At 32.1% G+C, this 26,937-nt stretch overlaps 6 protein-coding genes, 1 long non-coding RNA gene and 1 other non-coding gene across 10 annotated transcripts; 5 read left to right on the plus strand and 3 right to left on the minus strand.

The window, feature by feature from the left end:
• Positions 1 to 454: 454 nt before the first annotated feature.
• AT4G05875 lies at positions 455 to 703 on the minus strand. Its single transcript, NR_141926.1, has one exon. It is a non-coding gene; the product is annotated as an other RNA (long non-coding RNA).
• A 409-nt stretch (positions 704 to 1,112) lies between these two features.
• AT4G11320 (Papain family cysteine protease) lies at positions 1,113 to 3,826 on the plus strand. Of its 2 annotated transcripts, NM_001340705.1 has the most exons (5): positions 1,174 to 1,778; positions 1,918 to 2,153; positions 2,295 to 2,435; positions 2,532 to 2,789; positions 3,414 to 3,805. In NM_001340705.1, exons 1-4 carry the CDS (start codon positions 1,283 to 1,285, stop codon positions 2,772 to 2,774), a joined length of 1,116 nt encoding a protein of 371 aa, NP_001328659.1. In that variant the 5' UTR covers positions 1,174 to 1,282; the 3' UTR covers positions 2,775 to 2,789; positions 3,414 to 3,805. The 2 variants fall into 2 exon arrangements, with proteins under 2 accessions (NP_567377.1, NP_001328659.1); NM_117203.4 differs by having other exon boundaries at positions 1,113 to 1,778; positions 2,532 to 3,826.
• Positions 3,827 to 5,872: 2,046 nt separating this feature from the next.
• Positions 5,873 to 8,230, plus strand: MPK5 (MAP kinase 5). The gene is made up of 6 exons (NM_117204.7): positions 5,873 to 6,262; positions 6,517 to 6,646; positions 6,717 to 6,854; positions 6,931 to 7,263; positions 7,360 to 7,543; positions 7,620 to 8,230. The coding sequence occupies exons 1-6, from the start codon at positions 6,090 to 6,092 to the stop codon at positions 7,790 to 7,792; spliced, it is 1,131 nt and encodes a 376-aa protein (NP_567378.4). The 5' UTR covers positions 5,873 to 6,089; the 3' UTR covers positions 7,793 to 8,230.
• On the minus strand, positions 8,155 to 13,077 carry AT4G11340 (Disease resistance protein (TIR-NBS-LRR class) family; the record flags this gene model as incomplete). The annotated part of the gene is made up of 6 exons (NM_117205.1): positions 8,155 to 8,415; positions 8,586 to 8,658; positions 9,664 to 10,186; positions 11,152 to 11,219; positions 11,374 to 11,518; positions 12,660 to 13,077. 6 exons carry the CDS (start codon positions 13,075 to 13,077, stop codon positions 8,155 to 8,157), a joined length of 1,488 nt encoding a protein of 495 aa, NP_192873.1.
• Positions 13,078 to 15,402: 2,325 nt separating this feature from the next.
• Positions 15,403 to 18,373, plus strand: AT4G11350 (transferring glycosyl group transferase (DUF604)). 2 transcript variants are annotated; one of them, NM_117206.4, is made up of 3 exons: positions 15,450 to 16,536; positions 17,380 to 17,922; positions 18,003 to 18,373. In NM_117206.4, the coding sequence occupies exons 1-3, from the start codon at positions 15,661 to 15,663 to the stop codon at positions 18,105 to 18,107; spliced, it is 1,524 nt and encodes a 507-aa protein (NP_192874.2). In that variant the 5' UTR covers positions 15,450 to 15,660; the 3' UTR covers positions 18,108 to 18,373. The 2 variants fall into 2 exon arrangements, with proteins under 2 accessions (NP_001031617.1, NP_192874.2); NM_001036540.2 differs by having other exon boundaries at positions 15,403 to 17,922; positions 18,003 to 18,172.
• Positions 18,374 to 19,431: 1,058 nt separating this feature from the next.
• On the minus strand, positions 19,432 to 19,504 carry AT4G11355. The gene has a single exon. It is a non-coding gene; the product is annotated as a tRNA-Ala (tRNA).
• Positions 19,505 to 19,794: 290 nt separating this feature from the next.
• Positions 19,795 to 20,803, plus strand: RHA1B (RING-H2 finger A1B). Its single transcript, NM_117207.3, has one exon. The coding sequence runs from the start codon at positions 20,013 to 20,015 to the stop codon at positions 20,484 to 20,486; it is 474 nt and encodes a 157-aa protein (NP_192875.1). The 5' UTR covers positions 19,795 to 20,012; the 3' UTR covers positions 20,487 to 20,803.
• A 631-nt stretch (positions 20,804 to 21,434) lies between these two features.
• Positions 21,435 to 22,389, plus strand: RHA1A (RING-H2 finger A1A). The gene has a single exon (NM_117208.4). The coding sequence runs from the start codon at positions 21,724 to 21,726 to the stop codon at positions 22,201 to 22,203; it is 480 nt and encodes a 159-aa protein (NP_192876.1). The 5' UTR covers positions 21,435 to 21,723; the 3' UTR covers positions 22,204 to 22,389.
• The last annotated feature ends 4,548 nt before the right edge of the window (positions 22,390 to 26,937 follow it).

The following is a 26,937-nucleotide window of genomic DNA, read 5'->3' on the forward strand; positions in this document are numbered from 1 at the left end:
GCTAGGCTTTGAAGATAACACACGTATACCAATATTCTAGAATGCTTAGGTGGCTCAATGCAAACTCCATAATATTTATACTATTTCCAGAACCCTAACCCTTAGGATCTCCGAGAATCAATAAGCGGGATCTTCTTTGATCTTCAAGCTTATCTCTTTCCTTATTTGTTGAGAAAAATATTCACCAACTTAATCGACTTTCGTCTTTGATCTCCACGCTAAGTCAGCAAAGCTCTTCGGCTCGTCACATCAACCAATTCATCTCTGCCATGTCAGCTTATGCGTCTATGTCAGCAACTCAACCGTCTGATGTGATCTGATGCAGTTTCCTGATATACAACAATTTCCTAAAATACAACAGGTCTCTGATGTCCATCAACTCGTTATTGTTAGAATCTACATCTTCAAAAATTCCTTGTGAACTGTAGAGTCATTCGTCGCGTATGAAATTTGGCGTAAAAAGGGAGACTAATAGGCAGAATGTGAGTATGGGAGGAAAAAGATGGAGGTCGCCAGTACATTACAAGTGTTCATAAGGTCACACTATTGGGAGTAACGGGTTTTGGTGCAACAAAGATAACTATTTAAAACTGATTTTTTAATATTGAGCATGTACAAAAAAACACGGAAAAAGATTTTGTGGTGTTCTAGCGGATCACTTGACAAGTATATATGCAAGCTTTTGCGCCATAATGGTTTTAGATGTACTTTAAAATTCTGCCATATTATGTTATATATATGAGTGTTTTTTGTTCCATGATCTAAATGATGACATTTTTTTTTTTTTTTATCTAATGCCTATCTTTAAAATATTTTCTGGATCCACCACTAACCTCAATTGCATTCAAAAACGACCAAATTGGTGTATCATCTTCGGAAAACACCTAAAATATATAGAATATCGGTTCAAAAGAATGACCTGGACCTCTTTTTTACTCATTCACCCAAGCGAACTTTGGGCATGTTTCTATACCCAATCGAAAATATATCGAACAGCCAAAAAAACGAATTTTTAGATACAACATATATTTGAAAAAGTTCTTATTTACAAATCATTGGTGAAAAATTTAGACACTACTCGACACAAATGCATGAGTAGGTTTACCCATTTGTTCACACCAATGGACACGTTATAAATAACAATTTTAATATATCTGAGCGCTGAGTACTATAAATACTGTCATGTGTTAGCCAAAAAGAACATAACACAAAATCCTCTTCTCTTCTTTAATAACTTTTAGAAACACAAATAAAAGTTTAATTACTTTTAAGCCCAACAAAAATGGGTTATGCTAAATCAGCCATGCTGATCTTCTTACTAGCATTGGTCATCGCATCTTGTGCCACGGCCATGGACATGTCCGTTGTTTCCTCCAACGATAACCACCACGTGACCGCCGGTCCCGGCCGCCGTCAGGGTATTTTCGACGCTGAAGCCACCTTGATGTTCGAGTCATGGATGGTCAAACATGGGAAAGTGTACGACTCCGTTGCCGAGAAGGAACGGCGTTTAACTATTTTTGAGGACAACCTCCGTTTTATCACTAACCGGAACGCTGAGAATCTCAGTTACCGGCTTGGTTTGAATCGGTTTGCGGATTTATCTCTCCATGAATACGGAGAAATTTGCCATGGGGCTGATCCAAGACCTCCTAGGAACCACGTCTTCATGACTAGCAGCAACCGATACAAGACTAGTGATGGTGATGTTCTTCCTAAGTCCGTTGACTGGAGAAACGAAGGCGCAGTGACTGAAGTCAAAGATCAAGGCCTTTGCAGTAAGTGTACTCTGGTCTAACTATTCTTTATTTATTTTAATTATAGTAAATAGTAGAATTATTGCAAATTTATTTTAAAACACCTTTTAATAAAAAAAAATATACAAGTTTTTGATGCATGTTTTTTTCTGGTGTGAAGGGAGTTGTTGGGCTTTCTCCACTGTGGGAGCAGTGGAAGGCTTAAACAAGATTGTGACTGGAGAGCTAGTAACTTTGTCTGAGCAAGATTTGATCAATTGTAACAAAGAAAACAATGGTTGCGGAGGAGGCAAAGTCGAGACAGCCTATGAGTTCATCATGAACAATGGTGGTCTTGGTACCGACAACGATTATCCTTACAAAGCTCTCAATGGAGTCTGCGAAGGCCGCCTCAAGGTATGTACAATTAGGATCATATTTATAAATAATGTCTATAAGACTAGATCAACAGAAAAAATGAGAGAATAAGTTTTTATTTTATTTTTATTTTTTGGGTTCAAAAACGAGAATAACTTTCGAACTTAAATATTTGTGTAGGAAGACAACAAGAATGTTATGATTGATGGGTATGAGAATTTGCCTGCAAACGATGAAGCCGCTCTCATGAAAGCGGTTGCTCACCAGCCTGTGACTGCCGTTGTCGATTCCAGCAGCCGAGAGTTTCAGCTTTATGAATCGGTAAAAAAATTCATTCTTTAGATTTTCGTTAGAAAACGTTCTTTAGTTGAAAAAAGAATTTCACTGATTATTATTTTTATTTTATTTTTCTAAAAGGGAGTGTTTGACGGAACTTGCGGAACAAACCTAAACCATGGTGTTGTTGTGGTCGGGTATGGAACCGAGAATGGTCGTGACTACTGGATTGTGAAAAACTCGAGGGGCGACACATGGGGGGAGGCTGGCTACATGAAGATGGCTCGCAACATTGCCAATCCAAGAGGCCTATGTGGCATCGCAATGCGAGCTTCATACCCTCTCAAGAACTCGTTTTCTACGGATAAAGTTTCGGTTGCCTAATAATATGAACTAAATGTATGCCATGGAACGGATCGGTTAAGCCATTATCGTTATTCGACTTTGAAGGAAACTAAAAAATAATGTGGTCGATTGGTTTGGTTTTGTTATATATTATGCATTTGTATGGGGGTCAGTCAATGTTTGAACTTTGTATAATATTTCTTTGGGTCTAGTGATAAATATTTTCCCTTTTGCGAAAAAGGTACTTGTGTGAGACGAGATTGATGAGTGATTCTGAATTTGGGGAATGATAGTTCCCAACTACACTTTAAATCCAGTGATTATAAAGCGTATTAGAGATTATAAATTAAGGTTACAATTGAATTTTTTTTAGATTTAATCGGAACTAGACCTATGCCACTAACGATGTTTAGTTAATGTTAACTGAGTGCCGTCTTGGCATTGTTTGAAACAAATTTGGTATTCAAATCTTCAATGAGATAGTATCATACTACTAAAAAATTGAAACTTAGGTCTTTTTTGGCATTGTTTCCTTATATGGTTAAACATTAAATACTTACATTTCTTCTTCTTGATATATCGTATGGTGGAGGTTATATCACCTCATTTATGTTTTGTATTTAAGGATCGGTGGTGGAGATCTATAACATCATTCATGTTTGGTTCGTGTCTTTGTAGGGAGCTGTTGGGAGTTCTCGACACGATGGTGACAAGGAGAATTTAACACTTTGACTGAGCAAGACTTGATTGATTCATTCTAATAAAGAAAATTATGGTTGTGGAGGAGGCAAAATCGAGACCGCGGATGAGTTCATATATAAGTAGCAATGGTGGTCTTGGTATCGACAAGTATTATCCATATAAGGCTGTTACTGGAGCTTGCGACGGCCCCTCAAGATTGGTAGTTACAAACTTACAATCATAGAGATTAGGTATCATGTCTAACAAAAAACAAAAGTAATTCTTGAAAAAATAAAAATAAATTGTAAGTAGCATATAATACCAAGAATGTTATGAGTGATAGTATGAGAACCAGCCTGTGACTGTTGTCATTGATTCAAGCGATCGGAAATTTCACTTTATTTATCAATAATATATATAACATTCATATTTTTCAAAATAACTATATCTTAATAGAAGTCTCACGATTCGATACTTCGATCGACCACAACCAGACGTAGTCTCGTGTGATTGTGTGACTAACTTTAAAAACAACAATAATGAAATCAAAACACGAAAATCTAATTCTTACGTCCTTGTTTTTTAAATTCTCTTACGTCAATTCTTACCTTTGCGACCAAAAGAACATGTTAAATTTAAACCTACTAATTTCCGATTTAAATTTCTTAATCTTGTTACTATGAACCAAAAATTACACAATCTTTTCCCACGGAACAAAGATTATTTATTAGTATCCATATACATACAAATATACAATACACTCAAGCCACTCATATTTCGTACTTGATCAAGATATTTTCCCCCGGTAAAATCCAATTTAGAATTGTACAACATATATATTGGAAGTTCCGTTGTGTCATACCGTCACACTAATAATACAGCATACCAATAATAGAGCGCAAACGTTTCACATTGAATAGTTCACCACATATCAACTTGAGTAAATTATTATGCTTAGAGTTGTTGTCTTTTTGTTTTTTTATTTTTTTTGAATATCTGGAAATTCAAACTCAAAGACCTTACATTTTCTAGAGGCGGGATCCACACCAGATTAAATTCATATCCTTTGGGAAAGAAATCTCTTCCAACATGCCTCAAACCCAGTATTTCTAACTGAGAGATTTACCTACATAATTCAACAATCATGTCTATTATGTTTTCAATTTAGGATATCTAAAAATATTGTGAAGATAAACGAAACAAAACTTGAGGGAAAAAAAACAGTCACGTGAGTCATGAGTTATAAAGCATGGATAATGTTGGAGATCTAATTAATCTAATTGAATGCCACATCAAATTAAGCCAATCAGTGGAGAAGATCAATAATAAAAGTGAATTGGATCTGCCACTACACTTTTAGCATGAATATGGCTAAAAGAGATTGGTATTGGTAATGGTATCGTTGTCGGAGATTGTCGTACCAATTAAATAACATGTAATTATTGGATATATATTATATTGTGTCGGCCTAGTCATATTTGATGTGTAAGTGCGAGTGATTTGAGTTAGATATGGGGTATTTTACGAGGAAAATATTGAACAATTTAGGGTATTTTAAGGGTTGTAGTTTGAGCATCACAAGTTAATTATATTTAGGTTCTGCGTAAATTTGACTCAAAAGATTAAGTTATCAAAAGAAACCTCGTATAATATGATCCATATTAATTTTCTTTTTTTTATATAGAAAAGTTGAAGATTATGAGTAAATTGGTAAACTCGCGATATTCCAGAGTTCAAAACGTAATTTTAATGACAATTTGGTGAATAGTATAAATTAATATATTAAGTAAAAGATAACATTCTATTCGATATTGGTTTAATATGTCAACTGTTATATGTACATATAAGATGTTACTGATATATTAAGTGAATAATATGATATTCACCAAAAAAAATTGTATAATGAATGTGACTTTGAGTTGAAAGTTTGAAAACGAAGAGACTATAACATTTGAAGGAATCTATGGAATACGGGTGTGGAACCAATAGTGGAGGCCCTCTTCATAAACCGAGTTTCCCGAGATCCAAATTGTGCTGATGGAGCGGTTTCTAACGTTCTTGTCGATAATACTTGCAAGCTTGGCCGAAGGAACAGAAGAGTTACCATGACGTCTACCATTACGCTCGCACCACAAAGTATGAATTGATTATATGGAATACATACCTTAGAATGAAAGTATGTAGTTTTGGATGAGAATCATCAAGTAGAAGAGGAGAGATTAAACTCCAACTTGTATTGTATCTCAGTATCTGTTGCGAAGAATTCCTTTAGTGAGAGATGTGTATTGATAGGTGAAAAGGAAAAGGTCTCTTACTTTCATATTACGTGGGCCTCATAACATAGACCAGAGCTGATAGCATACCTCTCTCTATATTAAATAGATGGGCCAGGCCCAAACGTTTACCCATCTGTATTTATTACAAAGTACACGTGGCTGATGGACATGTGACGATACGTTTTGACCTATTCAAAATATTCAAACTAATGAAAAAGAGTCGTTGTCCTCTGACGCGTCTCTCTCTATCTCCTTAGATTTTCAAAGTTTTCAACATTCAACAAAATCATTATTTTAATTTTGCAGAGACGAATCGAATCGATCTCATCTCCAAAAATCTTGTATTCAAAGTTTGATTTTCTGGGTTTCTTCTGTATTATCTCGATATTTGAAAAAAATGGCGAAGGAAATTGAATCAGCGACAGATTTAGGTGATACTAACATCAAAGGAGTTCTTGTTCATGGAGGAAGATATTTTCAATACAATGTTTATGGAAACTTGTTTGAAGTTTCTAATAAGTATGTTCCTCCTATTCGACCTATTGGTAGAGGAGCTTACGGTTTTGTCTGGTACAACTTCTACCCTTTTGTGTATTTCATATTCTTGTTTCTTACTTAGTATTTGTAACCCTAATTAGATAAAGAACTAAGTATTGGTATAGGTTTTTGAATTAGGGTTGCTTGCAAAATTTGATCTTTTTTGGATTTAAGAAAGGTTCTGTCTTCAAAATCATAGTTTAAATTGAATGAATTTGATGATTTGTTTGTGTTTGTGTTTATGTATAAGCAAAATGATTCATGAGAGTATTGGTTTATTGTTATAGTGCTGCAGTAGATTCGGAGACACACGAAGAGATTGCGATAAAGAAGATAGGTAAAGCCTTTGATAATAAAGTAGATGCAAAGAGAACATTGAGAGAGATTAAGCTACTTCGTCATTTAGAACACGAGAACGTAAGTTTTGTACTCTATTTTCGCGGTAAACGATTAGAGTTTCTAGCTAATGTGGTCTTGACTTGTACAGGTTGTTGTTATAAAAGATATCATTAGACCACCAAAGAAGGAAGATTTCGTTGATGTTTATATAGTTTTTGAGTTAATGGATACTGATCTTCATCAGATTATTCGATCAAACCAATCTTTGAATGATGATCATTGTCAGGTACGGTTTTTACTCTGCTATATTTGATACTATGGTTGATTTAATCACAAGTGATTCACTTTTTCTTCTTTTGCAGTACTTCTTGTATCAGATTCTACGAGGACTCAAATATATTCATTCAGCAAATGTTTTACATCGTGACCTTAAGCCGAGTAATTTGCTTTTGAATTCGAATTGCGATCTTAAGATTACTGACTTTGGTTTGGCAAGGACTACATCAGAAACAGAGTATATGACAGAGTATGTTGTAACACGATGGTACAGAGCACCAGAGCTGCTTCTTAATAGTTCTGAGTATACATCTGCTATTGATGTATGGTCTGTTGGTTGCATATTTGCTGAGATTATGACAAGGGAACCGCTTTTCCCGGGGAAGGATTACGTTCATCAGCTTAAACTTATCACTGAGGTATGATGTTCTGTTTTAGAAAGATCTGTACAAATGTTGGAAACTTTTATTTGTGTGTTGCAATGTGTTTATGAGTTGTTTCATGTGGTTGAGTAGTTGATAGGATCACCTGATGGAGCGAGTCTAGAGTTTCTCAGAAGCGCGAACGCGAGAAAATATGTTAAGGAGCTACCTAAGTTCCCAAGACAAAACTTTTCAGCTAGGTTTCCTAGTATGAATTCTACAGCTATCGATCTACTAGAGAAAATGCTCGTGTTTGATCCAGTAAAACGTATCACGGGTATGATGAGAAAAATTGTACATAGCGAGATTGGCATATGGGTGATGAATCCTTGATCATACTCTTTGTTTTGCAGTTGAGGAAGCACTGTGTTATCCTTACTTGTCAGCTCTTCACGACCTTAACGACGAGCCTGTTTGTTCCAACCATTTCAGTTTCCATTTTGAGGATCCGTCTTCCACTGAAGAAGAGATAAAGGAGCTTGTGTGGCTCGAATCTGTGAAGTTCAATCCTCTGCCGAGCATTTAAAACATTATTTAAGAAGGGGAAAGCAAGTTTTATACTCTGACATTGAGCAAAACAAATTAGTAGTGTTTAAGCTCTGTTTCTCCTTCATCTCATGTTGATCGTTGTTTAAGCTATTTCACTAGTTAAAAAAGCTGTCTTGCAACTCAAGAAATTGTTCTATAAGGATCCTTGTAACCCAAGACATATCTTTAGTAGTTATGTCCATTCTTATTATCAGGATGTCTTAGATAGTGTTCTGTTTCTTCTACATATCATGTTGTTATCTTGTAACTCAAGAAATTAAATTAAAAAGCTATCTTTGTTTAGACTTGTATCATGTCACTTGGATTGTACTCGTAGAAAATGGGAAAAACTCGATGTGTTTATTCATCTCCAGCAGTTTCTTCAAGCACTACGTCGAGCTCTTGCAAATTTTGGTAATGAACACTAGTTCGATCCTTCACTCTCGAAACTCGACAAAAAAGTCTATCAACTTCGTCTCTTGACTCTATTCGAGTGATATTTTCATCATCTAGAAGGACGTTGATCCCACTCCTTCGTAACGCGGCTCTAAGAAGGCTGGAGAACTTGTTGCGGATCTCTCGACTCCGAAAACTTATGTAAACTTGATGTTGCGGCGTAATCTAGAGATTTTACAATGATTAGCCACTAGATTTATACAATAATTATATATATATAATTAACATACAGTATGTTCTTTTGTACACACCTTTTTTTTTTCTTTGTCATTGGCAATATTTCAATTTCTCTAATTCTAGAACTACATAATTTTTGATTTAATAGGATTACGTACGTGTGATGAGGAAACGTTGTCAAGCATTGCCTTAACCTTCTCGACGATTTCATTTACGAAGGTTGCTTGGTTGCTTCCAAAACAAAGTAAGAAAGAAAACAAATCATATAAGTATGATAACAATGTCGCAAATGGAAGAAACTACTGTTAAATGACCTCATTTTTAGTACGTAAGATTTTGAAAGTTATAAAGACTAATTTCCACATATTAGGAATCTAACATTCAAATATTAAAAGATTTAATACTGTTTATACATAGTCAATACTCAATACATTCATTTTTAACTCGGTTTGGAGAATGTATTGTTTACTAGATTTTAACCCGCGGTATACTGCGAGAACAATTTTATTTTTAAATTAGTATATATTAAAGTTTGCAAATTAAATCTATTTATATAATATTTTTATTTTATAGTTTACAATTGTTATTAAATAACGTCTTGTCAAACTCGTCCCGCCAAATCCGTCCCGTAAAAAACCCGCGGTACACCGCTAATTTAAATATATAATTAAAATAAATATTTTACGGGATTGCAATTGTATTTTGGTTTGTCAAACAAATATTTGTTTTAAATAGTTGCCAAAATCTAGCTCAAATTTTGGAGAAATAAGATTTATTGTATAGATAAAGAATGTATTTAGGTGTGTTTTGCTCATTTTAAGGGATTGCAATTGTATTTTGGTTTGTCAAACATTTTTTGTTTTAAATAGTTGCTGAAATCTAGTTCAGATTTTGGAGAAATCTGCATGACATATGAGATTAGAATATATTTGGAATATTTTTCGTTTGTTAATTAATTTATTACCAAAAAAAACAATAATTAAAAGTCAGTGACAGCCATTGTAAATAAATCTTAACTCCAGGATTTATTTCACAAAATAGCTGCAAAAATGTATATGTAGATACCACTGCTTTTCTGTGATATTTTGACATTTTAAAAATATGGTTCCAATCATTTTCTAGTTATATTGATTTACGAATTAACTATATTAACTAAGAATGCATTCCACTCAGTATTAGTTAATCTATGATTCCTTAAAAGCTAAAAACATAGTGATTAGTTAAATAAAATCAAACCTCCCCTTCTTATATGTTAAGCCCAAGCGAGACGCGACCGAAATCAAAGCTTTTCTCCATCCTTCGAATCTCTTCTCTGCATCCTCCCAAGCCTTCTTACTAATCTGCCTAGCTTTCTTCCGCTCATCGTGCTCCAACTGCAGTAGATTGTAGTTGAAAGTACTTCTTGCGACCTGAAGTTTAACGTGACAAGTCTCAACCTCAAAAAAGATAGGACAAGAATCAAGCATCTTAAGATCCATTTGTTTCTCGATCTCCACCAACTCGTCTAAGCACCAAGTGGACTCCGGATAGTTTTCCGAGAAGATCACGACAGCGATCCTCGAGTCTTTTATAAGCTTCAAAAGATTCTCATCGATTGGTTTTCCCCTAGGTGCGTCCTCGTCCGTTACCACGTTGATACCATTCTTTATCAATGCGTCTTTAAGAAAGCTGAAGAAGTTATAGCGAACGTCGCTGCCTCGGAAACTTACAAACACTTGATGTTGGGGCGGAGCTCTGCCCTTCACGGCCAATACCTTCTCTTGATCCATTCTTTAGTCTTTGTGTTTTTGGTAGCACAATAGAAATGGTCTCGGGACTCTCATTTATAATCATATGTAATGTTGAATATTCAAATTAAATGTTACAATTTGTAATATTAAATAGAATGAAAGTTGCATGAAATTTCACATGATATATGTTTTCCCCGGTCTTGAACGTACGATATATCTGGAATTAGTAAACCAATAAGGAAAGGTCGGTGTTTTCAGAAATTTTAAACTTTACGTACAGATTTATTTTATATATGATAAGATATCTAGTTAGGTACGCGTAATTGTTTTTTCTTACGTATAACATTACATTTTATTAACCTCAATAGTCAAATATTATGATGCATCAGGGAAAACTAGATTAACTACGCTTACTAACTACAATTTTAAAATATTAATTAGTATGTTCGGTAAATTGTAAACCCGATATAGATGCTTGACTTTGACTATGTCTTTCTATTTCTTGGCAAGTCACTTGGTACATATAATTAACAACTATCTAAATATATGTACCTCGTTAAACCGTAAGAAAATTCCAGGAAAATCAATCAGATTTTACATAATGTTGCAAGAAAATTTTCATTAAAATATATTAAAAATGTTGGGAGAAGAAAAATATGTTTCTTTGGTAGACATATTGATTTATAAAAATATCTCTAGTAGAATAGAATTTTTTGTTTTTCTTCTGTTGTCACAAACTTGCGTAAACGTATGTGTCTCGACCTAGATATATTTTACATGAGTTCGATATGCAATTATCTCGAACATTGTTTAAACACATCTTTTGTCATTGCATCGTCTGTTGCCTATAATATGTCGGGGAAAACATTGAAAAGAGAACATCCGACCGCACAAACGGTCCAATACCATCAAACATCATTTAAAAACAATTTTTATAATTTTATTTTGTCATGTAACCAATGTTGCAAGTTGGCATGTGTCCTAACTACTTAACCTGTCAGCGACTCAAGAAACCAAGCAGCTTCCACTAGCAACACCATAATATGTATCTCTACCGCTCCTCTATAAAAGGCACAAACATTGAAAGATACTTAGATCAAGGTAAATCTACGTGCTGAGAAAGAAACTGATTTTATTTCATACATACACTATGAACGGAGAACTGGTGAAGGGAGGTTCAGGTGTTTCCGTTAAGAGAAGGAGACAAGGAGATCACTCTGAAGAACTTCGGATGATTCCAAGACGCGGGCAGATCAAATCGCGGATCGCTGCAACCGCTTTGCACTCTATCATTTCGGTTTTGTCTAGGTCTAGATGATAATGCGTGATGATGATCATCACCCATTCATCATCATCAGCATCTTGTGTCTAAACATTAAAAAGATCCTCTTGTGTGTTATCTTATTCTTTGCTTACATAAATATATTATCCCTTAAGAAGATGAGCGTTGGATCGTGATCATCGTCAACAATCTATATAGTTTGAGTCATTTGAATGATTTCTCTTTTTAGAATATTTTCGTTGGCTATATCATAGATTTGGATTCAATATTATGACGCATATATCATACTATTGACATTTACATAGCGACTATAGTTAATTATGGCGTTAATCTGAGCATTGTGGCCTAATGTCTGGATCCGAGTTTTATTTATATTATTGTTCATCCAGGTGCCTAGTTTCTATACCGTCTTAGAATAAATAGATTCGACATAGTCGGAAAATAATACAAAAACGTTGAAAAACAACACAAAATTCGTCAGAAGCACATGTAAATATAATTCTTTGTGTATCAACTGACACAAATGAATAACTTAAGTGTATTTTATATGACAAATAAAAAGACGTTGCTACTTAGATTCCACACAAACCGGCACCATGTCTGGAACAATTACAATTATTTTACATATATCATCACTACTTGGTAGCAGAATTGTGTTTTTGTCAACTTATTATTCAATTAACAATGCAGAGTGAGCATTATTAAAGAAACTAAAATATGATAATAGTTTTCACAAAATAATATTTTTCTGTGTGAAAACAAGGACAAAAAAACTGAATTATGATTTTTTCCAGCAAAAATGAAGAATGAAATCAATAAATAAAATTAGAGAAAAATGTTTTTGGATTAAATTTGGTATATCTTGTAAATGCTCAAGATTCCCTTTTTCATATATAAGAACACCCACTTTTAAGGGCACTACAACTTTGTTCTATACTTTTATCTCAATATCCTTTAATTATGTTCTCTAATCACTTATATAATCCACTTTGCAAATGGATAAATCTTATCACTCCTCTATGATAAGTTTCAGAGTCATTCCAAGTGTTTATGACAATTTTCATCTCTAGCCATATAAATCCTTACAAAGTTTTAGAACATAATTCTTCTTTCTTTTTCACGTCATAGCTTTGAGGTTATATTATATATATATATATATATATATATATATATATATATATATATATATATATATATATATATATCTTTTAAAAGATAACCATTTAAAAATATGGATTCTACAGCATGTTGATGTATCATATACAAAGAAAATTCAAATGGTATTAATTGCGATATTGTGGCAAACATCTCATAAAAATTATGTTCAAGTCCCTCAAAATCCCAAGGAGGATAAGGATTACGAGAATCAGGTTCAAGTTTAAAGGCTCTTGACCTGATCGACTTCACAAGAATGACTCTAAACCTTGCCCTTCTTAAATTTGCTATCATAGGTCCAAAATTGGCATCGATAGTTAAAAGGATTATGGTACAGGGTAGTAATCCATTCAAAACACTACCTAGAATTCTTGCCCTGTTGAAGAGTTTTGGTGTTGTTTCTTTACCAACATGTCCATCAATTTCACAACTATCGCTGCCTTCACAACTGTCGCAGAGCTGCCTTCTCTCCAACAGGTTCATAGATTCCAATGTTTAGGGAAGGGCTCATCTAGAGAGATCAGGTTTCGATGGACCATGGCCTCGAGATCCTCTTAAGTTTGATAACTCATACTTTGTGTAAGATCATCTTAAGTCAAGGAAATTTAGTTTTTGTTCTATGTCAAGGTAATATTATGATAATGTGTCTGTTTGTAGTCTATTCATTTTAATGCCCTTGCTTGGTCGGTAATTTATCTGTATTCATGTTGCTTGCAAATCTTTTCTCCAAACCAAACCATGGTAAACACTTTTGTCCGAAACCATAACTTTGTTTCATTCAAAAACTTTGTTTGACCAAAAGTTCATAGAGAATACAAATTATGCATGCTAGGTATGACCTTCAAATTATTGTTATGCGATCGTCTCATAAAACTTCATCTACGACTTCATTTTATTATATAAACATATGCATGCTAGGATAACAACTAGCAATAGGCTACTCGTAAAATGCAGCTGATGCAAAACAATTGCTAACAAGTACTATATGTAAGTTGAGATCTTAAGAAATAAAGAATCGATGAAATCTCTAAACTCAATCATAACTATTAACTTAAAATAACGAGAGGGAATAAAATAAAATAAGAGAGAGAAACATGTAATGAATTAAAGATATACGTTTTAAAATATATTTAGGGCATCTCCAACCCTACTATATTTTAGAGTAAAAATGCAAAAATCTTCTCCAACCCTACTCTATAATTGATTCAAAAATAGAGATTTCTGCAGATTGACTCTATATATAGAGCAACTTTATTCTCTACTCTATTTTTGAGTTCAACTTTTTTATTTATACTTTAAGTCCCTCAAATTTAAACTTTTTATTTAATACATATAATTATTTTACAAACAATAATTACAACACATAATTTTATAAACTTAACAAAATATTAAGTATTAAATTTAAAATAATTTTATAAACTTAACAAGAAACAAGTACCTAATTTAAAATAAACAACATAAGAAAACTAAAACATAAAATTAACTAGTGATTTAATAGTCCGGTAAATTGCATGTGGATCCGCCAAGATAGTCAAAATATTGTCCAAATGAAGTAGATGGAAGAGGAGTTTCTTGATCTTGATCTTGTCGTTGGACACATCGTTTTTGTAAAATCCGTCCTTGTTCACTCTCAAAGTATGCCCGAACATGTGAGTTTTGAAAGGAATTCAAATCCAAAATAAAATTTGTAATGTTTTATTATAGTTATATGATGTAATGGGTTTTTAATAAATAAGTAGTGTTTAATTTAAATAATATTATATTTTTTGGAAATGTTTACAAATCTATAATATATGGGGTCAAATTGTAAATTATATAATTAAAAGGTATTAGTATATAAATTAGAAATAGAATATTTCTAAAAATATTCTTTTTTATAGTAGTAAATAGATATAGAACTATACATTGGAGATGGTCTTACTATTTGTAAAAAAGTGAGTTTTTTTAATTAAATAGAATTTCAATAGTTTACTTATTATTCTTGAACTAAGTTTGTAAAATTTCTGTAAGGTTTTAAATTTTAACTGACTTCCAAATTTTAATAGTCCTATCATATTACTCTAAATAAAAATAGTTTATATATATCAGACGAATAGGATTAAACTATTATAGATATCAAGATCGTAAATTTGTATCATTAAAGAAATGAAAGCGACTTTCTTTGTTATAGATATTAGACTCAACGAAAAAAATCGAGGAAAACTGAAACGAGAAGTTTGGGAAAATGTTCAACAACATATAATCGAAAGAGGTAAATCAGACATATATAGATTTTTTTGTAGTCTCCTAGAAATCATGAATAAATAGAATATGGATTGGGATCTAATTACCGAAACAAAAAATTCATGAAAAGAATGCAATTGGTCGTGAATCATGGATTTTGGAGGTCTACTAGGAATGTGGTAGCTAAAATAAATGATCGTATTCTATTCAGGTAACTAAGAAGAAGAATATAGGATTAACTGATCTATTAACGAATACAACTTTCCATCAAAAGGCTCGTGTAACTTCCGGTTTTGTATTTATAACATTTCATATAAACTAGTTATGTAACTAGCAAGTGATTTTAATCTGATTTTGTATAATGCTTCTGGAAACTCAGTTACGTTCCAAATTAGGTTATATTCCACCGATTTTGTCAATAATTAACACTTGACAAATAAAGAAAAGAAAAAAAAAGGTGTGAAATCGTTTTAGTAATGACGTAATCACTAATCAGAGCAAAACTTGACACGTAGATCGCTCCGTGTGACCCACGACGAAAGCTTAGGAATCGTAAGCTCACTTTTTTTTTGTTCTCTTTCGTATTTAAGTTTCTACAAGAGCATTAAGCTATCTCTCACTCTCTCTGCCCAGAGAGAAAAAACACTAAACAAATAGAAAATAAAAAAACAACTCATAAAATTTTCCATTTTCTCACGATTTTCCTCGTCTTAAAAAAAATTTCTGAGAAAGAAAAAAAAATTCAATTTTGTCGTTTTATTTATTTTCCTGGTTTCAGACCAAACCAGTTAGAAACAAACTCGTTTTTTTTTCACAAATTTGGATTTTATTGTTCCACTGTGAATGAAAGGAAACCAAAAAGACTCATCGGAGAAACCCATATGGGATCGGAGCTCATCGGGTATATCCATGACCCGACCCGGTCGATTAATAATCTGGCTCATCCTCTTCATCTCCGTCACTTACATCATCTACACTCTCAAGATCGTCTCCACTACACACCCTTGCGAAGATCTAACCTCCGAGTCAATTCTCCAACAAAGACCGGAGAAAAAAGCGGTTACAGTAACGGTTAAGGCGGTTCCGGCGGAGCAAGAAGCAACGGATCTAAACCATGTGGTTTTCGGTATTGCTGCGTCGTCGAAGCTATGGAAACAAAGGAAAGAGTATATCAAGATTTGGTATAAGCCAAAGAAAATGAGAGGCTACGTGTGGTTAGACGAAGAGGTAAAGATAAAATCCGAAACCGGAGATCAAGAAAGTCTCCCGTCGGTGAGAATCTCCGGTGATACGTCGTCGTTTCCTTATACTAACAAACAAGGACACCGATCAGCGATTAGGATCTCGAGGATTGTTTCGGAAACGTTGATGAGTCTTGATTCTGAGTCGAAGAAGAACGTGAGGTGGTTCGTGATGGGTGATGATGATACGGTTTTTGTAACGGATAATTTAATTAGGGTTTTGAGGAAGTATGATCATGAACAGATGTATTATATAGGGAGCTTGTCGGAATCTCATTTGCAGAACATTATTTTCTCTTATGGAATGGCTTATGGTGGAGGAGGTTTTGCGATTAGTTATCCATTGGCTGTGGCTTTGAGTAAGATGCAAGATCAGTGTATTCAGAGGTATCCGGCTTTGTATGGTTCTGATGATCGGATGCAAGCTTGTATGGCTGAGCTTGGTGTTCCATTGACTAAAGAGATCGGTTTTCACCAAGTAAGTAAAGTTTTGTTTGGATTTGGTTATTTTTGTGAAATGGGATTTTGCTTAGATTGGTTTGATTATAAATGATTTTGGGTTAGAATGATTTAAAAAGGTAGTGAAATAGGCAAATTGATGATTAGTTTAGTGTGTACGTAATTGATATTCATGGTTTACTGATTTCAGTCGAATTGATATTTTAGTTCAAAGTCAAAGATTAGGGCCAATGGATTTGTCAAAAACTCCTTTTAAGGTTTGTTAATGAGAGCTAAAGCTTTAATAGGAGCAAGTAACAGATTAAGGTAAACGCTTTCTACAGAAACCTAGACTGTTTAATGGTTCACATTCGTTTCAGTTTTCGTAAGTTTGGTAGTTGTGCGAGTTTATTAACTTAATAATTGACATTAATTAGTTTAAGTATGGAGATCCGAGTTTGTGCCGCACTACTAATTTGCTACTTAAAACCATTTTAAAACAGCCGACCAAAAGTAAAACCATTGGAAATAACAAGAAGCTTCGTTTGATGAGAGAAAACGTGAATTGTTGTCAACTTTGGTTGATGTTTTTAATTAACAAAAAAAAAACCTTTGGTTGATTTTCTTTGTTAGTATTTTAAACGATTTAAAGAGAAATTAAAGCAGAATAATTAGAACACGTGGCGCTTGAGCAGCGCCAGTCTTTGTCAATAGTTAGATTCCTAGATGTCGGAATAAGACGCGTGTGTCAGTTTCAACCTTTAAAAGTCTTTAAAGACTTGTGACTCTTTTTTTACTCTACGCGCAATATAGCGCGTGAAGGTCTACGCTCCTTTCTTCAAATTTCTTTGATTCAATTGTGTGTGATTTTATTTGTATGTAGTACGACGTTCATGGGAATCTCTTCGGCCTCCTAGCTGCCCATCCGATAACACCGTTTGTATCGATGCACCATCTTGATGTTGTGGAACCGATTTTTCCAAACATGACTCGTGTTCGCGCTATCAAGAAACTAACCACACCGATGAAGATTGATTCGGCTGCGCTTCTCCAACAATCAATATGCTATGACAAACACAAAAGCTGGACTATTTCAGTCTCGTGGGGATTTGCGGTCCAGGTGTTCCGTGGATCATTCTCTCCCCGGGAAATGGAAATGCCATCTAGAACTTTCTTGAATTGGTACAAAAGAGCGGATTACACCGCCTACGCATTCAATACTAGGCCCGTGAGTCGCAATCATTGCCAAAAACCGTTTGTTTTTCACATGTCGAGTGCAAAATTTGACCCGCAGTTGAACACGACGGTTAGCGAATACACGAGACATCGGGTTCCGCAACCGGCTTGTCGATGGGATATGGCTAACCCAGAGGAGATCAACACTATAGTCGTCTACAAAAAACCCGATCCTCACCTATGGAACAGAGTAAGTGATATTTTGTTTTTGAGAGATTCATTTTTGGAAATTTTAAATTAATCTGTTAATGCTTAGTATTTTCTTGGCAGTCACCTAGAAGAAACTGTTGCAGAGTATTACAAACAAAGAGGAATAATACATTATGGATCAATGTTGGTGTATGTAGAGCAGGTGAAGTCACTGAAGTAAAGTAATTTCTATTTTGTACTAAGAAAATTTTGAAAGAGAAAAATAATTAGGGGTTTTTGTTAGGCTTTTAACCATATAGTTTTGCTGATTAATTTATTTTTCCTCGTAATCTCATTTATTAAGTTCCAAATCTCAATTTATTCCATTGTAATCCGTGAAATATTTCGCCAAAGCCAGTTGGTTTAGTACCGAGGAAGAAAATATATAGGAAACTATATTTTAGTCTTCTGAAAAACTTATGTTATTAGTGAGAACTTATGTTATTAGTGAGAACTTATGTCATTAGTGAGAACTTATGTTATTGCTCCAACAATATGTAAAAAAGCAGAAAGTGTCATTGTAATTTAAGTCTAATGGTAATTGCTAAAATCCTCCTCAACTGAAATTTCATTCTACTCTTGCTCTATATTGCAACTATCTTAAATTTAAGGCAGGTCTTGATCATGTATAGACAAGGTTTTCTGGTTTAGGTCACTTGTGTAGAATCTAAATAGTCTAGTGTTGAAGTCTTTATAACCTATTTTAAAATTTTACTTTTTGAAGTAAAATTTGTTTGTTGAACCGAAGAAGATGATTCATAAATCAGAATCACAATCTTGAAGGCCATATATAGAGGCTAAATAAGATGGTGGAGCCATCCATTACTGCAGTTCTTTCTTAGCTTACAAACTTATACTAAATCGACTAGTCTTTAACATTATTTTTTTGTTTCTCTTTTTCAATTACCGGTAAGCGATTAGCCATTACGTGGATCATATAGTAACTTATATAATATGATTACATCTTTACTTGATTCAAAATGTCTCTACTACAACAAATTCTATATTTGCAAGCTAAGGATTACAAATTTGATATCAGTTTGTTGCTAAATTTTGAAAACTCAATGTGTTGCTAAATTTTGAAAACTCAGTGTGTTGCTAAATTTTGAAGGTTCAGTGTGTTGCTAAATTTTGAAAACTCAGTGTGTTGCTAGATTTTGAAGGTTCAGTGTGTTGCTAAATTTTGAAAACTCAGTGTGTTGCTAAATTTTGAAGATTCTGCATGACAAAACTTTAAAGATATTTCTGAGAAAACAAAGTGAAACGCTCTGACATTGGATAATTCATTGTGTCTCTTTGTGCAAACCGAATATAGAACTACGACAAGATGACTTCATCACCGTTATGTCTGAATAATAAAGTACTAAAGAGTGTCTAAATGCGTGCGAATTAAAGTATGAGTGCGTCCAAATTATGGGTTTCGTACCAAAGGCCCAATATCAAAGAATGTGTATCTTTTAGTGGGAATAATAAAACGACAAAAAACAAGGATAAATTCACAACAAAAAAATGGAGATGCGGGGTATCGATCCCCGTGCCTCTCGCATGCTAAGCGAGCGCTCTACCATCTGAGCTACATCCCCATTTGCTCTTCTATATGAAATTTGAAGTATATAATATCTCATGTAAGGAGAGAATCATTCTTATGGATTCAAGATGATTTTAGTTTGGTAGGACCTATAGATTCAAGATCGTGTTCATATCTTCACTATCCACTCTTGAATCCCTGATGTCAAGATCCCAATAAATCCATCATTCGGGTATTAAATTTCTACCTAATATTAAAATTTGTTTTTTTTGTTTTGGTATATACTAAAGAAGACCCTTAACGTCACCACATTATCTATCACAGAAAATTGTATTAATATATTCTCTTTGTTTCTATACCAAGCAAAATATTTTACTATTTTACATTATACACTAAATAAGACCCACCATTGTTGATCAAATTGACTATACTTATCTTGAGCCGCCGGATTCAATTATTATAACTCCAACATCAATCTCACTATATATTATACTTGTCTCTATAATTCAACAATTCAAGCTTTATCTCTTTCTTTCTCTCCTCTCTATCTTTCTCTCACACTCATGGGTCTTCCAACAGATTTCAAAGAGCTTCAGATTCCAGGTTACGTACTAAAAACACTTTACGTCATCGGTTTCTTTAGAGACATGGTCGATGCTCTTTGTCCTTACATCGGTCTACCAAGTTTTCTTGACCACAACGAGACCTCTCGATCCGACCCGACCCGACTCGCTCTCTCCACGTCAGCAACTCTTGCCAACGAGTTAATCCCGGTGGTTCGTTTCTCCGATCTTTTAACCGATCCGGAAGATTGCTGCACGGTTTGCTTATCCGATTTTGTATCCGACGATAAGATTAGACAGCTGCCGAAGTGTGGACACGTGTTTCATCATCGTTGTTTAGACCGTTGGATCGTTGACTGTAATAAGATAACGTGCCCGATTTGTCGGAACCGGTTCTTACCGGAGGAAAAGTCCACGCCGTTTGATTGGGGTACTTCAGATTGGTTTAGAGATGAAGTGGAGAGTACCAACTAATAATGATGGTTTTACTTTTACTTTTTACTTTTTTCACGGTAATATTTTTCTACTGTATAATTCTTTCTTCCAAACTACTGTATAATTCAAGTATAAGATTATGTAATTGTGTATATTAGCATCAATCATCTTTCTTTGTTAAAGAACCGTCTGTATAAAATCTTCCAATGTAATCTGCTTTTCTTTTATTTGAATAAAAAAGTGGACAAATAAACACATCAAGTGTTATGGTATATCGCTATGTTAGGAATCTGAATTCATTTTCTTTTGAAGAAAAACAGTATTCATAATCTAATTCGTCTCTACCAAATAGAATTTGTAAACAGTTTTATACCGAAAAATATCTTAAAGAAACTCTTAATTTGTCTATTAAAATCCATGATACTATTTTTATTTGTACTTTATAAATTACAGAATGAATTAATACGTAAACTACCTTAGTCTTTGTCAAAATTGATATAAAGCAATATATTTTATTCAAAAAAAATAATAGTTTAGAAGATATTTCATCCACTATAAATCTATATGTCTTTCGACGAAAAAAACAAATTTTTGCCTTTCATAATATCTATCAAATGAATCTTTTTTATCATATTTAAATTCTTTCTGTTGTACTTTATATAACTACTACAAAATTGACATAGTTTGAATTAAAGCGGATAATCGACTTTTTAACTGATATTATTTGAGTTTTGCTTTGCTAAAATCATATACTATATTTAGGAAGAATTGTTAGAAATGCACATTTTCCATTACCACTTTTCAAAAATGTCATCTCTCTAAAACATTTATCAAAAATATCTTTAAAATCTGAAATATACCTAAATAAGTGTAACTTTATAAGAAAACTTAAACAAACTACTTTTATACGTTTGTAAAACTTTATAAATTTTTGGATGGAGTCTCTGAATAGTCGTTACCATTTTGAAGTAGTATTAAAGAACTTTTTTTTCTTTGAAAAATCCTTTAAACAGTGTTATTAAAATTCCTTGATGTCAATAGTCTTTAAACTGTGTTATTAAAATTCAACCATTCACCGTTTTGCAAAGAAAAGTATATAGAATATGTATTCTCTTTTGTTTTGACATCAATTTGGTTATACTTATCTTCAGCTGCCGGTTTGAATTGTACTCCAAACACAATTATAAATCTCACCATTTTTTATTATACACACTTTATTCTTGTCTCTATAGTTCCACATCTCAATCTAGCTCTCTTCTCTATCTTTCTCTAAATCATGGGTCTTCCTGAAGATTTCATCACCGAGCTTCAGATTCCAAGTTACATATTAAAGATACTTTACGTCATCGGTTTCTTTAGAGACATCGTCGATGCTCTTTGTCCTTACATTGGTCTACCTCGTTTTCTAGACCACAACGAGACCTCTGCACCCGATCTGACCCGACACGCTCTCTCTACGTCAGCGAGTCTTGCTAACGAGTTGATCCCGGTGGTTCGGTTCTCGGATCTTCCGACCGATCCGGAAGATTGTTGTACGGTTTGTTTGTCAGATTTTGAGTCCGACGATAAGGTTAGGCAGCTACCCAAGTGTGGACACGTGTTTCATCATTATTGTTTAGACCGTTGGATCGTTGACTACAACAAGATGAAATGTCCGGTTTGTCGGCACCGGTTCTTACCGAAAGAAAAGTACACGCAATCTGATTGGGGTTCTGGTTCAGATTGGTTTAGTGATGAAGTGGAAAGTACCAACTAATTGGTTTAATCTATGTCGGCAGAATATTTGTTGTATCAATTCCAGTATAACTCTATGTATATTAACATAGATCATCTTTTTGAAGGAACAACACTATATATATCTTTATACAAAAACAACACTATATCTAAGGATGTCAAAATGGATAACCCAACTCAACTTAACTCATAATCAAATGAGTTTAGGGTTAAATGAGTTATGGGTTGACCCAACTCATTTTGTTAAATGGGTTGGGTCAACCCATAACTTATTTAATTTGATGAGTTGAGTTGTTAAATGGGTTAACCTATTTAAATAGTAATTTAATTAATTATTATTATAAAATAATAATAAATAATTATCAATATTAATTCATTATCATCAAACTTAGGATATTTACCGATTCCACTTTTTACGGATTTACGTTTTCGACGAGAAAATCACGGGTTTACGTTTTTGGCGGAAAAATTATGGATTTACGTTTTTGGCAGGAAAATCTCGGGTTTACGTTTTTGGCGGGAAAATCTCGGGTTTACGTTTTTGGCGGAAAAATCACGGGTTTATGTTTTTTTGGTGAAAAAATTACGAGTTTACTTTTTCTCAATTTCATCGTTTGTATATTTAAGAAATTTGGAAAAATATTAATTTTATTAAATTGGTTTAGATGTGTTGATTAAACTTAAATTGACATTGGTTTAGAGATTTTAGTTGGTTTAATTCAATTTTACAAAACTTAATGGGTTAATTGGGTAAACCATTGAAACCATTAACCATTATAACCCAACTCATTTTACTCATCAAACCAATTGACTCATCAACTCATTTGACCCATCAACTCATTTGAGTCAAAATTTTCAACTCATTAAGGTTCATGGGTTGAGTTGAGTTGAGTTGACCTATGAATTTTGACCCATTTTGACACTCCTAACTATATCTATTATCATCAGATCAATGTACCGAGTTATAATTTATTTTAATATATTTTCTTGTTACAAAATTCATTAAACATATGTTTTTTTCTGATGGTTTTTAATACTATATAAACTAAAGAATGATTAAATATGTACAACTAACTAGGTATTAAAAAACGATGTTTTTTAAAAAGAAAATAATAACTAAATCAAAGACTTTTTATTTAAAACTCCATTTTATTTCAAAGATATTACATCTTTTGAAGAAATGTTTTCATTTTTGATATACGAAAAATAATAACAATTTCGGAAACATTTTATTTCGAAAGAAATAAAAATCGAAAATAATAATGATTTTTATTTATTTCATGATTATATTTATCAGTTAAATCTTTTTATCATATTAAAATTACTTCAACGTACTTCATAATATATGAATTTGTCAAAAAAAAAAAAAGTTAATAAAAAATACACATTTCTCATATAGTATATGTACATGGAAAATATGGATTAAAGCAGGATATTCGACCTTTTTACTTTTGTTATTTGTGTTTTGTTTGCTCTGTTTAAAACATATACCATATTTTAATATTTGCTTTGAGTTATTATGTCTATAATTTTTTTGAATAATCAAATCAAATTTAACGAATATTTTGCCATGTCCTACTCCTAGCTACAGAGTGTACCATTTGATAATGATAGGTAACTGATATGGAGTATATACTAAACTAAATTCCTAGTATACAAGAATCTTATTTGTTTTAGTAGGTTTCGTTTTTTTTAATCAGAAAAACCAAAGTTAGGTAAAAGTTTGTCAACAAATCGTGGATCCACGAATACATCGAATATCGTCTACATTCATTTGAAGTAGTGAATGACGCAACCGTTGAAATTGAACAGTCAAGTCAAGTGTACACTTTTGAATCTTCAGTCTTCCAATGTGTGTAAATAAATTTTCAATACTAATGATGATTCTGGGAAGGTTCATGATATGCACGACTTGTCAAAAGCTCTCACATTAAAATATGTAATTCTTTTTGTTTCTTAAAGTATAATTGAAATATGTATGTCTACATCTCCATATGATCAATGCTTTAAACCAAAGAAAATCATGTTTCTGCCAATTTGTGTTTGGAACAAATAAACCTAATGAAAGGTTAATAAAACCAATGTGTTTAGATTTTTTTTTTCCAAGTAAATTAGTATATAAAAAGAATATATTTATGTTATGTGAATAATGAATGCAATCTAAAAAATTACTATTTAAAGTAGGTCTTTTTCTACATTTTTTATATAATTAGATAAGACACGCCTAAATAGTTGGATTGAATATATAAGTTATTGATGGTGTATGAATTCTAAAAAGTAATCTGTATTTTCTTAATATTTAATTTACTAACTTTTTTAAAACCAAATTTTAATCATACATATTTCATATTTCTATACACTTTAACAATCTATTCCATCATAATAAACTTAAATTTAAATCTACATACTTCATCTAATTTATTTGAATTTTAAATACTAAATAGTAACACATACACTTTTTATATTTAATTTAATACTTTTTTGAAAAGACAAATTTCAATCTTACATATTCTATTTTGCAGTACAATTTAACTATCTATTTCATCATAATAAAATGGATTTTAATTCTACACACTTCCTCTTAATGAATAAGTGCTTAATGTTTTATATTAAAATAATATGTATATCACATTAAATCTATATCTTAGTTAATATTATAATAGTTAGCATATAACCAAAAAAAATCCACAAAAGTTTTTGAAAACAATCATTGTTTACAATATAGGTTTTCTATACATTGTAATCTCAAAAGTTAATTTTACCTCATGTCAAGCTAATTTTAAATAATTTAATATTAATAAATACAACATAAATAAAAACATTAGTAGATGGCCAAAATATAAGCCATTTTTTCAAATTTGTGGTGTTTTCAATTGTGACTATATGTGTTAAAATTCTTTGAACAAAACATTAGTATAATTAGATTGATATTCTCATCAAGTATTCAAAAATCCATTCTTATTAAGCTCATTATTTTGTTATTCTGAACTTCAATAGTCATCTTTTGTTTAATATCTATGCTAAATGATTTTTCAAAAAAGCTTCATACATGCCAAATTTAATTGACTACTAAAACATGTAAAAATAAATTGTTAGTTTTTATTTTTGGTTAAGAAAAATAAAATTTAAAAGTTTTAGATATAGACAATATTTTTCTATTTTCTTTTTCTTATTTCGTTCGTTATATATATATTTACACATATCAACATGTTATTGAAAGAATTAACATATGTCACGATCATCACGTGAGTTACTAACTTTGAAAATCAAGTTTTATACAATACTAGATAAGGCCCGTCTATTTAGGCGGGTGTACCTGAAATTTTTAAATACTTGAACGGGTCTAAACTTCAAAATCTAAAAAACTCGAACCAGAACCTGAATAAGTATCCAAACATATCTCAAATATAAATATATATTAGTTACATTTATACTTATATATAGAAAATATTTTTTTGGATATATTAGTTATTTTTGTGTATTTTTAGATATATTCAAGCAAAACTACTCGTGTTGTTTTGGGAATTTTTGAAAATTTCAAATAATTTAATAGATTTGCACACAAAATTTGATATTTCAATATATAAATAAACTCGAACCCGAACCCGAACCCAAACTGAACCCGACCCGAAATCTTAAATTACCTGAACGGGTCCTAAACTTCTAAACCCGAAAACCCGAACCCGAAATACCCGATCCGAATACCCAAACGCCTAGGCTTAATAATTAATAGAAAAAACAGAAATCCACAAAAATATTTAGAAACCAAACAATGTTGAAAATATATTTTCTATATATGCCGTAATCTCGTAAATTAATTTTACATCATGCAAATTAATATTAAATGAGTTAAAATTAATAAATAAAAATAATTGAAAAGTTAAATTTTATAAGCTAAGCTATTTTTCTCAAAATGTTCTATTTTCACTTATGATTACATGAGTTAAAGACAAATTTGTTAATTTTCTTTTTGTTGAATAAATGTTAATTGTTTATAAATATATAGACATATAAATTAGTATATGTAAATTTGTTTACTTTCTAAGATTTTCTATTTTTTTAGAGAATAAAAAAGTTAAATTTTGAATGACACATGTAAACATCTGATCGTTTGACTTGACACGTGGCACGATCGTATGAGTTAGCAACTTTGAAAACCATACTTTATATAAAAAGATAATTGTATAATTTCTTAAATCTTTTTAAAATTCTAAGGAAAAAGTAATTTCTTTTTCTATAGAATTATTACCTTTAATTTATATTTTATTTAATAAGATATATATAGTTTATTTACTTTTTAAAATTTATTTTCTATAAAATATATATGTATAATTTCCTTATAATTTTTATTCTAAATAAATAAAAGGAAATTTTTGTTTGACATGCACATGTCAAATTCTGAGACTGTTAAAGTTGACACGTGTCATGATCTGGTGAATTACTAACTTTTCGAAAACCGTACTTTATATAATAAAATGATATCAATGTAAGAGTTATTTAGTTTAGGACTATATATATATAAATTTTAAAGAAAATTTTTCATTAACCTTTCTCCTTTCTTTATTTAACTTTTCTTTGTACTTAATAAAACCCTAATAAACTATCTTTTTCTATCATATTAAACTGTTATAGGGACAATCCACTTGCTTAAGATAATTAACTCACATGTTTAAGTAGGACTTGACTACGAGTTCGATTCTTTGGTTTAATTCGGTTCAGTTGAATTATTTTTGGTTTGATTCAGATACTTTGAATG

Source organism: Arabidopsis thaliana, chromosome 4, assembly GCF_000001735.4.
Source record: "Arabidopsis thaliana chromosome 4, partial sequence".
Taxonomy (NCBI): domain Eukaryota; kingdom Viridiplantae; phylum Streptophyta; class Magnoliopsida; order Brassicales; family Brassicaceae; genus Arabidopsis; species Arabidopsis thaliana.

What these genes read in the sequence shown, in the direction of transcription:
- AT4G11320 (NM_117203.4), top strand. Translation starts at nt 1,283, where the DNA reads ATGGGTTATGCTAAATCAGCCATGCTGATCTTCTTACTAGCATTGGTC. An exon ending in CAAAGATCAAGGCCTTTGCA is followed by an intron (nt 1,779 to 1,917) that starts GTAAGTGTACTC and finishes TCTGGTGTGAAG; the next exon opens with GGAGTTGTTGGGCTTTCTCC. An exon ending in TCTGCGAAGGCCGCCTCAAG is followed by an intron (nt 2,154 to 2,294) that starts GTATGTACAATT and finishes ATATTTGTGTAG; the next exon opens with GAAGACAACAAGAATGTTAT.
- AT4G11350 (NM_117206.4), top strand. Translation starts at nt 15,661, where the DNA reads ATGAAAGGAAACCAAAAAGACTCATCGGAGAAACCCATATGGGATCGG. An exon ending in AAGAGATCGGTTTTCACCAA is followed by an intron (nt 16,537 to 17,379) that starts GTAAGTAAAGTT and finishes ATTTGTATGTAG; the next exon opens with TACGACGTTCATGGGAATCT. An exon ending in ATCCTCACCTATGGAACAGA is followed by an intron (nt 17,923 to 18,002) that starts GTAAGTGATATT and finishes TTTTCTTGGCAG; the next exon opens with TCACCTAGAAGAAACTGTTG.
- RHA1A (NM_117208.4), top strand. Translation starts at nt 21,724, where the DNA reads ATGGGTCTTCCTGAAGATTTCATCACCGAGCTTCAGATTCCAAGTTAC.
- RHA1B (NM_117207.3), top strand. Translation starts at nt 20,013, where the DNA reads ATGGGTCTTCCAACAGATTTCAAAGAGCTTCAGATTCCAGGTTACGTA.
- MPK5 (NM_117204.7), top strand. Translation starts at nt 6,090, where the DNA reads ATGGCGAAGGAAATTGAATCAGCGACAGATTTAGGTGATACTAACATC. An exon ending in GTCATTTAGAACACGAGAAC is followed by an intron (nt 6,647 to 6,716) that starts GTAAGTTTTGTA and finishes TGACTTGTACAG; the next exon opens with GTTGTTGTTATAAAAGATAT. An exon ending in TGAATGATGATCATTGTCAG is followed by an intron (nt 6,855 to 6,930) that starts GTACGGTTTTTA and finishes CTTCTTTTGCAG; the next exon opens with TACTTCTTGTATCAGATTCT.